Below are 12422 nucleotides of genomic sequence, written 5' to 3'. Positions count from 1 at the left end.
TTCCATTTAGAAATGATTATGAATGTTCGTCTATCTTATAAACATTGTGAGATTTATCCACTTTTCTAATGTGGATCCTCAACATGCACCTTTTATGATGGTGCCTCTTTGAACCATTTTTCGATCGGATCTCAATTTTTGTTTCTGGATCAAATGTCCATTTGGGCTTTAAGACCTCTAATGCCATGATAAAATATTTTTGAGATGTATAATTCTCAGGATAGAATACAAGTACATTTTAAGCTTCTTTATATAGATTGCTAGTATAACAATAATTAGTTAACACCAAAAACATTAAAGTACAATTGATACATAACAATCAAGTTGTCTTAATGATAAATCATTGAGACAAAAAGACCAACACTAAGGCTGAAAGTCTTAGAATAATCAACACAATCCTTTAGCTACAAGTTTAGCCCCATTTCATATCGATTAAGTTTCAATTTCAATTGATAGACCCATTTACACCCTAAATTCTAGAGCAATTGGAACAAGTAACCAAGTCTTATTATGTAAAAGTGCAAGATATTTGATAGATGTCAAAAAGTGCATGCTTTTATCATCTATTTTGTTACTTTTCTCTTTAATAAAAGACACTTAGCATGATGTTTCGACCCCAAAATGACCTAAAATGAGTAAATACATGTCTTTGAACTGCCTTAAGTTAGTTTTAACTGCTTTGAACCATTTTTATGATCTTTTATAGATGTTTTAATCATTTTGCAGAATACAACATTGATGCGCCCGCACTACATGCCCTAAAACCCAGAAAAACAAAATTTTTGCAAGCAGTTCGTGTTTTGCCATTTTTTCAATCTCAAGTCATTCCTTGACCCTGAAATCAACTATAGATTCATGGAGCATGAATTTCAACCATTATTCAACAATATGGAGTTTATATAAGGCGTTGAAATCATTAAAAAATAGGGAATCTGAGATTTTAAGAAAACCCACAAACTCATCCATAATCTCTTCATGAATAAAAGTTCCTCTGAAGATATGATTTCTTTAAGTCAACCTTACCTGTGAGAATGTGGTAGTGTGGGATTCACCTTGAGAAAGGATTGAATCCATCCTAGAGGGCACCTTAGTTTGTTGACTTGATTTAAAGCCACTATTTAGTGTTTCACAGATTTTATTATTTTAGTACTTGGTTGTTTTTCTTTCATTCTTCTTGTTATTTCATCATTTGTCACATTGTAACCCATGACATTTGATTTAATGAAATCTATTCATTCTTATCTTTCAGTTGGTCTATGGTTATGCGTAGAAAGATTCAGGATCTACTTGCCTCTAAAAGGACTCTATGGTTTGACAATCAATAGATCTTTCTTCTATACTCTTTGGTGCAAAAGAGTCTACAACCAAAGAGAGTGCAAATAAAATCAAATAACGAAAAATACAAATTCAACCACTTAAGCTCTGTTTGATTTTTGAAAATTAAGCTTATAAACACTACTTCCATCTATAAGTTTCTACATTTTGTTATCTACTTTCTACTAATCTTTTAAGAAACCAAGCGAAATTTTGAAAACTAAAAAAGTAGTTTTAAAAAACTTGTTTCTAGAATTTGACAAGGAATCCAAGTGTTTCTTTAACACTGGTGAAAGCCATAATTGAAAAATTATGAGGAAACAAGTATAAGCTTTTTAAAAAAGAAATTGTTACTAGACGGGACCTTAAGGATAAATACAAATTAAAATTATTAGACCATAAAAGTAATAAAAACAGAACAAAGGGCATATCCAAGAACCAATGAAGAGCTTAAAAAAAATGTTCCTCTTTCTCTTATTCCAAATTGTAAATCTTTCTTGACACCTATAGGTGGTTGGAAGTCAATTAAACCTTTGTATTTTTTTTTTCTTTTTTTTTAATAAGAAACAAAAACTTATATTCAAAGGAGAACAAAAGAGGACATCCTAAGGGCAGGGGTTGAGAAGACCCCCAAAGTGCTATTGAATAAGAGCCTTATGATCAATGAATTTATTTTTCTTCCCTAAACAAGATGAACTTGTGTTGGCAATGAATCAGGTAATAGTTCTGAATAGATACAACTGAAACAAGCGAATTATTTTGAAATTGGAGAAAAATAACTCTAATTGAGCTAATTGAAAGATGAGAATGAAGCTGTAAAATTGATCAACATCCAAGTTTTTGAAATGCATAAATAATTGGCAAGTTTCATATCTACTTCTGAAGAGAAATTATAATGCACTAACTCAGAATGTATGTTGGACTAGGAATTAGAAAGAAAAAAAGGTAAGTGATATACTGACTGGTCTTAAGAAAAAAGTAAGCAATATGCAAGATAAGAGAAATTAGAAGGAATTCAAAACTTAATGATATTAAAGATGTCTACTGACTTAACATTATTCCACTACCACTTGATCACCACCATTGCTAGGTGTTAGGTTATTGACAATGAAACATCAAATGTCATATAATTGGTGGACCCCAATTCCAAGAACCAAGCAAAAGCATCATGAAGAAGAGAATCTGAAGGGGGTGGAGAAGCTGATTCTGGGTATGGTGGTGGGAAAAAGGGGTTTTGATTGGGAGATTGAAAGTTATTGATGTAGGCCCTGAGGTTATTAACTTAGTGAGCAATAACTGTGGTTCAGTTGTATGGTAACAAAAATGCAATTCACCCAAACTTATCACAAATCTGACATTCAGGTCTGGTTTAACTAAAGGTTTTTGAATCCTACGATTTTTGACAATTTTGAGCTTGTCAAGTAATCTAGATTGAGTGTACGGGCAGCTTGCATGTAGGTACATTTCAACTATTTTCATAAGACAATTACTTGACCTTATCATATTTGATTGTCAAACCAACTCACACGATGTTAAATCATAAGTAGATGACTACTATGACTTGAACTCATTTCTACGGGAGGTTTAAATTTTGATCGGGTTGAAAATCCTTCAGTCTGCTCAAGCAAAGTCTATCAAATCAACAATGGTTTGTTTCTCAGCTGAAATTCATAGCTTAGTGGTAGACCTATAACATCCTCTGAAAAAGGTTGGCCTCTTAGATTTTGCATGGAAGCAATGGAAGAATTGCATTTAGAACCTAGACCATTAAGAATCTGAGAGAGATAATCTTGAAAACTAGTGTTTTCAATATTATTTTCCACTCATAGGAACAAATTAATAAAAACATATTCAAATTGAGAAAATGATTTTTTTTTTAATTATTTAAATTATTTAAATTTAAATTTTTGGGTTTGTTTGCATCCACAATCACACATTTTTTAACTACAAAGTATTTTTCTTTTATAATAATAATAATAATGGCAATAATTATGGACTACAAACAATGATTTTAAACCCATAATAAGTTTTACCTTTTACTAGCTACTTAATCATAATTCTTCCAATCAATTCTGGAAACAAAAGTAAACTATTTTCATCAAACACATCCTCAAAAACTAAAACTTTGTACCATTCTGAATTTCTTTTATTCTCACTTTCTCAGAGTAGTTGACAATGGGAGCAAATAACTTGTACATTGTTATCCACAAATGTGATTTGAATTTGATTTATCCATATTCTGAAAACTAAGTTCAAAATAATATATTACACATCATGTTCTTAATTAGACTCAATCAGACTATCCATAAATATTTTACACTAATACTTCACCCACACAATAAGGGGGAAAAAAAAAGAAACGAAAAATAACATCCTAATTAACAAAAGTAAATCCTCACATATTTGCAGACGTTATTCTTTCCCACCAAGAGTTTGAATTATTGCTTCCAAGAGCTTAATATCCTTGTCACGTTTGTCGATTTCTTCTTGCTTCGTGCGTAATTCATCCATATGCAGTTGAAATACCTCTGCAGCATAGCAATCGGTGACTTATTTTTAGTTGACAACCCTCTACATTATCATTCAATAACATCAACACAGAAATAGTAAAGAACACCCATCTCCTTGGAAAAATTCCCTACGGTACCCATGAAGAATAATAATTGCACATTAATAAATTTCAGTCTTTTGCTTTCATTATTTACCATTTTCATAAGAGACCATTTCATTGAGATGGTATGAAATAATTCTGTGTCTCCATATCACAATTTTCAGTCGGGAACAATACTTTTTTGGACACTAAGTTTTGAGTCTAGTTTCTATTTCTATTTGGTCCCTAGGTTTTAAATGTTACACATTTGCTCTTTTAAGTTTTGAGTTTTGTTTGAATCTAGTCCCTAAAGTTTCAAAGTGGCATAATTTTACTCTTGAAATTTGAGTTTTGCTTCAATCTGGTCCCTAGGTTTCAAATTTACATTTTTAACCTCAATTTTCATTAAATACTTACTTTCAATCATTTGCATCAATTTCTATTAATTAATTGAAAATAATTATGAAGTGAAATTTTAAATTTAATTTCAAAAGTGATAAAAAATAGTGAAACTTAATTGATTATAATTTTTTTTAATGATTTATAATTTATTAACATAAATTAACACTAACGACGAAAAATGAGTAGTTAGGCAATCATCGAAGTTAAAAGTATAAATCTTCAAACATAGGGACCAAATTGAAGTAACACTCAAATATCAAGGATAAAATTGTAACATTTTGAAACCTAGAGACTGAATTGAAACTAAACTCAAAATTTAAAGACTAAAGGCCCGTTTGGAACCATTTTTTTCTTTTGAAAATTAAGCCTATAGACACTACTTCCACCTCCAAATTTCTTCATTTATTATCTACTTTTCACAATGGTTTAAAAAACCAAGCCAAATTTTGAGAACTAAAAAAAAAATAACTTTAAAAAAGTTGTTTTTGTTTTTAGAATTTGGCTTAGAATTCAACCATTGTACTTAAGATAGATGCAAATTATTGTAAGAAATGTGGATGAGATGAGCTTAATTTTCAAAAACAAAAACAAAAAACATAGTTACTAAACGGGGTCTAAATGTGTAACATTTTGAAACCTAGGGACTAAATAAAATTGACACAACCTAGGGACCAACAAAATATTTTTTCCTTTCATTTAATTTTTAATTTTTAATTTTATTTCATCAGGACTCTACAAAAGTTAACGTCTTCATACGAGACTAGGAGGAATCCATAGACTATCGAGTTCACCCAAATAAAATAAAAATGAAAATAGGGAAAATAATTCAACTTTCTCCAAATTATGACATAATGGATAATGTTTCTAAAACAGGCAAAATACTGAAAAATATACCCTAGACACCACCAAAGCCGGCCTGTCATTCCTTTATAATTCCAATTTCCGCTCTTTGAAGATTAGTATAAAATATTTAACCCAATAGCCGCACTGATTGGTAGAGTTCGAGTGAAACAAATAAGGAAGACGTTTTAGATTATGTAAACAATATAAAATTGATTCCATTAGTGCAGAATCACCAATATTTCAAGGTATATATTGACCTCAACTATGTAACTCCAGAGAACAGCCTACTGAACTAAAACTTCTGAAAGAAGTTTTACTCCCTTCTGTTCTGTTCTGTTGAAGATGAGAGTATTTCTGACAAACTCATACAAAAATTTGAGTTATGTAACCATGCTCATTTATCTTAATAATAAATTTGCATTTTTGTTTCTCTCCTTTTTAGCACCCACCCAAAGTTGCATGAACTAACAAAAATAGTTAGGTGCAACGTCACATTTTAAATATCACAATGTCACAACGTTCTGTTCATTTTAAATATCACAACGTTCTGTTCTGTTGGAAATGTATATCACAATGTCATCTCCAATCACACGACTTCGACAAAACACAGCCAAACCCCACAACGCTGAAGGCCAAATAGACAGATTGCTGCTCAACAGATAAACTGATGATTTTAAGTCGAATAAAGAAAAAGAATACTGTGGTAAAATTTTAAACAGTCATTTCTATTGTACATTTCCAAACAAAAAACTGTGGTCTCTTATCTTAAAAAGAAATTCATTGGAAATAGAAGAGTTTATTAATAATTCACTTGACAAAATAAATCACTCCACTCCTTTTGCGGGTTTGTATCTTTTAAGAATTAATCTCTTCCCATTACTTCAATGACGCTTCTCAATCAAAACTGACAAGATGAATCATGTTCACAAAAATGTCTCAATGCAAAAGAAAAGAATGCTAATAAAACGTTGTAGCGAAGCCTGGGAGAATGATATAGAAATCTTTCCAACTTGGGAATGTTTGAGTATGATGGCAAGGTTAATCTATTAATATTTTTATTTAGAAATTAAAATGGACTAAAGGTCAAGAAAATTAAAAGAGGCTGTAAAAAAGTAAGATATTTCATACTTGTAGTGTTCTCGAGCTCTCTGGTGACCTCCTGCACATGTAGTTCAGCAGCTCTTTGTGCTGCCTCAGCCTGACGTTTTTCTGATCGAGCATGGGCAGCAGCAGTGATAGCAGCATCAAGTTCCCTTTCCAAAGTCTCAACCCTTTGTTCAAGAACCTAGCAAAAGATTATTTCATTATCATAACCGGTGGGCAAAATTGCATCATACATCAGCAATATACAGAAACCAAATGACATGCAATTTCAACAACCAAAATCACTTAAGCTCATGTGTATGATCTTTGATCTTTATATGCTGCGGTGGATGTTAAATCAAGTGATTTACGAGTCCATTGTAATCTAAATAGTAGTAAGAAGATTTGTAAAAGAAAGACCAACCAGTATCAAAACCCAATAATAAAGTAGTTGTATTCAAATATAGAATGCAAGATACTAAATGTATTTTTCTATTTAAAATCATCCTACAAACTTAATTTTAAAAAATATAACTTAATGCACCAAGATGCTGAAAGCCCAGGCAAGTACCAGATATTTCTCGTTTATGGGTATTTGGAACAAAAAATCTTCTACAACATTCCAGCCTCCAGGCAAACTTGTCAAAGAAAAAGTTCCAAGAGCATTCCTTTTGCCCATTGAACTTTGGGATCCATCCAATGCAATCAATCCATTCTATTGAGATCGATTCGATCGATTCCATCCCGTCTCATATCCTATACAACATGTAGTTGAGGGATTCTGCATGAGAGGGTCTCTTCTATAATGAGGGCTTAGCCTACAGGTTGTGTAGTCAAGTTCCTATGGAAAGGGTCGAGAGGTTCATCAAGGGGTACCTTGATGATAGACTTCAATGGGTTGTTGGAGTGAACCCGTTGTTAGGCTTAGCCAAGCTTAATGTGAGGTCGTGATACGCTTTGTTACCTAGGGTTGGTGCCTTAGGGTCTGTCCATGTAAGGATGACATGCTTTGTAACAACTATTCCTGTATACTAGAATTGTACAGAGAGGTTGGGATGGAGTTTCCCATAAGGCAATAAAGGTTGACATTGTGTGGCTTTGTTGTGTGTTGGCTTGCTCTTACTTGTCCAACGAACATTGTGTGAACCGTGAAGGAGGTTGTTGTGAGTCAAGTTCCAAAGAGAGGCTTGGGAGAGTTGAGGAGAGTGGTTACTTTTGCACTAACCTTATGTTACAAACCATACTAAGGTAAGGTAAGGAATGCTGGCTAAGAGGAGTCCTAAAGTCTAGTCCCACGGTCCATGATATGGGTGGGCAGACTAGAGAGCCTCTAAGTGCTGCACGACGTGAAAAATTTGTGTTCAAGATTTAGCCTCATGACATGTGATATCAGAGCCAGGTTTTTAATAACTGGTTGACTTGGAGAATGGAGGCCGAGATTAGAAGATGTCAAAAATCTTGGTCCCTAGCCTAAACGATGTCAAAAATCTTGGTCCTCAGCCTAAATGTTAACATACTAAAGAGGAATAGATGCACAACTATCCCTAGATCCCTTCGATTGGAAGATGATTAAAAAAACTCATGAAGCCCCTCCCTAGACTCCACATAGGGCACGTCCTTGATCATTCATACACTCTTCACTCCAAGGCTACGTAATAAGTAGCTGAGTGGCATCTGAGATAGTCATCTCCCATGGACGAGGCTCATTTGACCAACCATTCAAGTAATAAAGCAGAACTACATGCATCTTCTGGTTCTGAATTGCATGAAGAGGTTCCTTGGTCCATGTCAACCCATTTTCAATTGCTATAGTTGATTCCATGTTCAATGCGATTAGGCATTCTGGCTTGGGTTGCACTCATGGTATTAACCCTATACGATCCTCAAGAAAAATTCTGGTGGCAAGGGTTTCGTGATGTCTAGAAATACCATACCATACAAGGTCTTGGATCAAAAGCTCCAAATGGGGAAAAAAATAAATAAATAATTTTTAAAACCATACTGTCTCCAAGAGTTAACCTTCGAGTGGATGAAGCCTCGAGCCTCCTTAGGGACTAGTCAAGTGAGCCATGTGCTGATTGCAAAGATTGAGGTCCCCCATACACCAATTATAACTATAAGATAAATAAATAAAGTACTTGACACTTGTCATCATCCAACATTCCCTTGCTCTCCAGCATCAATATTTTTTAACTCCATATGTTCATAATGGAGTTATAGTGCTTCAACTTCTTCAATGCTCCACAAGCCCTTAAACTGATCCTTGGATTCTCCCGACCCAGTGAGTACATTAGTATCTCTTTGTTTAATATCCCTCTCCATTACGTGCATGCCTCAATTTTTACCTGAGAGCTGGTCATCTCCACCCACTACTTCTGCAGAAGTTCACTACTCTACACAGTGCATCCATTTCCCGAAGAAGGTCTTCGAAGATCAGGTGTACGTACCCACTGGTACTTCAAAGACCCCACATTCAAAATGGTCTCTTGACAGGATCTAATTAAGAGAATGACTTCCTGACTCTGCCAAAGCTGCTAGTCCTTTGGGCAATCCCTAACTCCCCCATTCCCCAACATTCCATAGCAAAATTGAAATTTCAAACCCGATTTCAGATATCTAAGCAACCTCGATCAACATGTATATCACTCCGATTCTGTATATAGCATGCAAAATAACATTTAGATCGGTAATACGAGCGAGGGCAATTTTCAATAATCATCCTCCAGAAATCCCATCAGTTCATCACTCCACCCATTTTCAAATAGCAAAATCGAAATTCCAAACCAAAAATGAGATTAAAAAAATACCCCACTACAGAACAAGAAAAAGAAATCAAGGGAGAGTCTAGTAACCTTAATCGTCCTTGCTTGTTGGGAGCACAATGAAGCTCTGGCAAACGTCTCGTCGTCTACATAGACGGCTTTCTTCAGTAAAAGCTTCTGGAGTGACTCTAGGTTGGAGGCCATCTCTGTGAGATTGGCTACGGCACCGCTCCATCTGTCCGTTCCTTTGCCCTTGTCCTCCATGATCCGAATCTTCTCCGACGCTAATTATCGTTCAACTTCATGATCCGTGTAGAGACTTAGCGAGGGAGCTAAGAACCCACCCGATCATGCTTTGCATTCGATGAGAACTTTCGATGTTTCCGCTTTATCGTTCTTAGATTTGCTATTTGTGCCAAATTTCATTCCATAAAGTCAAATTAAATTACCTATTTTTAATTCTTATGGTTTTCATTTGATTTCAAATTGATTTGTGGGCAATTTTGGTTTTGTTTTTTAATTTAATTTAATTTTTTAAGTACAAATAACCACTTTTCAGGAGTCTAAATAGAAAATGACCCAAGGATTGAAATTAAATGAGATGTGCTCTTTGCTTGCATTAATGTCCTATGAATTTACCAATTTATCTTTGAAATCTATGTGCGTTCATACATGTTGAGAAGGCCACCCAATGCTCAATGCACGATGTCCGATGACCAATGGCTTGTGCTTGATGGTATATCTTCCATGCTCGATGATCGCTACATAGTACTCGATTTTCGACACCAACTTGACTTTTTGAATTCTTAAATACCCACTTAAAACATATTTCATCATTTTAACTCCTTTTACAATATTTTCGCCACTTCTCTCTTGTCTTTTCCATCTTACGTTGGACTACACCTTTTTATACCAATTCTCTCTGGAACAGGTAACATTCGTTTTTTTCACTTCGTTTTAGTTTTTTTTTTTTTCCATTTTCATGTAACACTTCTCTCGAGTCTCTATTTTTTGTTTTTTGCATTTCCATTTCATTTTTGTTTTTGCACGGTCGTTTTCGCATTAGTTTCATTTTCATTTCGTTTTCTTTTTATATTTTTTGCATTTCAATTCCCCATAATTAGTAAAGGAGGGATGGTTCGAAAGAAATGTTCGAGCAACAAGCAACACCATTCAAATCGAGTTTCGATCATCGATTATCGAGTCTCATGTAGCAAGCAAAAATATCATATAGAGAGCATCGAGTATCATGTATCTTACATCAAGTATCGAGTATTTTACATAATATTACTTTTTTTTTTTTGGATTTTTGTTCTTCTATGAAATATGGCTAGACAATTGAAATTAGTTGCTCAGGATCGATTTCTAGGCCAAACAACCAGCTTATCATCTCACATTGAGACTGTGAATAAGATAGTGAAAGCGAAGCTTACCACCACTCAACTTGCCATCTTCAAGTAAACGATGTTTAGATGGTTTGTAGATATGAACATTATATTTAATAGCTCATTAGTCTATTATATCTTATTAAGGAGGTGCATGACTATAGGAAGGATGTATGGCGTTTGATCTAAATGGTACAATTTAACCTTCTCCCAAGAAGAATTCTTATTGGTGACAAGATTGTGGTGGTCACTTAATCGAGTTGTGAGGAAGGTTGAAGGTGAAACAACTGAATAATTATGCAATAAGTACTTAAAGAATGATTTTGCAGAGGACATTCACATTAGTACCTTAGAATCAGTGTACAAGGAGATGGAGTTCGAAATGACATGGAGGCCATAAAAATTACATTGGTCTATAACACTGAGTTAGCTATGATGGGGGAAGAGAAGACGAGGGGCAATATCGACAGTTCAATGATGTGGAGAGGATTTGGAATACTTCAATAGCTTCGATTGAGAACATGCAATATAGGAGAAGACATTACAAGGACTACAAAGAGCATTGAAAGTTAAGGTTGAAACGTACAAGAAGAGGTTGAAGAACAATAAGAACTACATTGTTAAGTATAATCTATTGGGGTTTCCTCATATATTCCAAATAATTGTGATTCCTTATTTCATATATCGCTTACTACATTTCATGTTTTATAATCGTTAATTAATTTATGGTAGGTATGGACATACAAAATCATATCAACGATGGTCGAAAAAGTTACAACCCAATTAAATAACAATTCTGTACCTCGATTCTTGAGATGGGAGTGTTCATACTCATTACCTACCAGAATAATGCAACGAGACGTGTTTGACTCCAACAAGGTTAATACTTAATTAATATTTACATATTTAAAGTTGTGTCAGTTGTGCATGTAACTCATATTGTTTTGTTGTTTGTGCAAATAGTGATCACTCCCACACACTCATGTATGATATTGAGAAGCAATATAGGGGCACTTAGGTTGAGAAATGACTCATTTACAAACCCAATGATGTCGGGACGAGCCCATCAGAATCACGTTCATCATAGCATGATGAGGATGGTCATAGTTATTATGTTGATTACGAGACTCATGAGCACGAGACTTACGATCTTGAGACTCACGAGCACGAGACTCATAAGCACGAGTCTCACGACCCTGAGACTAGGGTTGGCAAAAAAATTTGTGGGTACCTGCCTCGATCGAGGTAGGAATCCTTCGTTTAATCAGGGATAAGGGTCAAACTGGGAAATTTTTTAGGGTATCAGATCGGAGATGGGGCGAGGATGAGAAAAAGAGTATCCACGCCCGACCCCGACCCCGTCCCCGATTAGAATTTATTATTATTTTATATATTATTTTATCCATAAGTAACTATTTTATTTAATAAAAAAATTATAGTAAAATGGAAGCCCAACCAACCACTCAAGCCCAGAAACCCAAACCTAAACCTAATAAAGTAATAATCTCAAATTCTCCTCATCTCTTTCACTCCCAAATGCAAGTCCCATGGCCAACCACTCATTCTCCCCATCTCTTTCACTTTTATTTTCCTTTCTTACTTCGTTTAACGACCATCGCCACCCATCCACGAGTGGCTACTGCTACCACTATCGTTGAGACGAGTTTCGCCATCGCCGCCATTGGTGTTTCTACCTAAATCTCCATTGTTTTTTTCATCTTCAAATCTATTTGTAGTCACTTTTCACTTTATTTTGTTCTAAACTTTTGAGAACTAATTTCTGCACCTATATATATGGTCCATTTTTTTTTTTTTCTGTTTTGTCAAACTCAAAATTCTTCATGTTTTGTTTTGCATAAAGTTTATAGAGGGAGAAAAGAAGGCATTAGAGTCATTCAAAAACCAGAGGAAAGGGAAATCGGGGATGGCTCCCCGCGGGGACCCATTTCCTCCAATAAGGAATCCTCATCCCTGTCCTCACCTTCAATTAGCAAGGATGCGGATGGGGATAAAGATGAGCTAAATAGCCTCTGTGAGGGCTAG

General features: G+C 34.6%; 1 protein-coding gene across 2 annotated transcripts; it reads right to left on the bottom strand.

The window, feature by feature from the left end:
- Positions 1–3427: 3427 nt before the first annotated feature.
- LOC120077075 (tropomyosin) lies at positions 3428–9814 on the bottom strand. 2 transcript variants are annotated; one of them, XM_039030927.2, is made up of 3 exons: positions 9085–9814; positions 6278–6434; positions 3428–3842 (listed from the first exon to the last, which is right to left on the bottom strand). In XM_039030927.2, the coding sequence occupies exons 1-3, from the start codon at positions 9256–9258 to the stop codon at positions 3727–3729; spliced, it is 447 nt and encodes a 148-aa protein (XP_038886855.1). In that variant the 5' UTR covers positions 9259–9814; the 3' UTR covers positions 3428–3726. The 2 variants fall into 2 exon arrangements, with proteins under 2 accessions (XP_038886855.1, XP_038886856.1); XM_039030928.2 differs by lacking the exon at positions 3428–3842 and adding an exon at positions 5524–5797 and having other exon boundaries at positions 9085–9458.
- Between the last annotated feature and the right edge of the window lie 2608 nt (positions 9815–12422).

The sequence above is a fragment of the Benincasa hispida genome, chromosome 5 (assembly GCF_027475165.1).
Source record: "Benincasa hispida cultivar pf3 chromosome 5, pf3_genome.v1.1, whole genome shotgun sequence".
Lineage (NCBI taxonomy): Eukaryota > Viridiplantae > Streptophyta > Magnoliopsida > Cucurbitales > Cucurbitaceae > Benincasa > Benincasa hispida.
The sequence above is the reverse complement of the archived record's forward strand: the minus strand, read 5'-3'. Positions and strand labels throughout refer to the sequence as shown.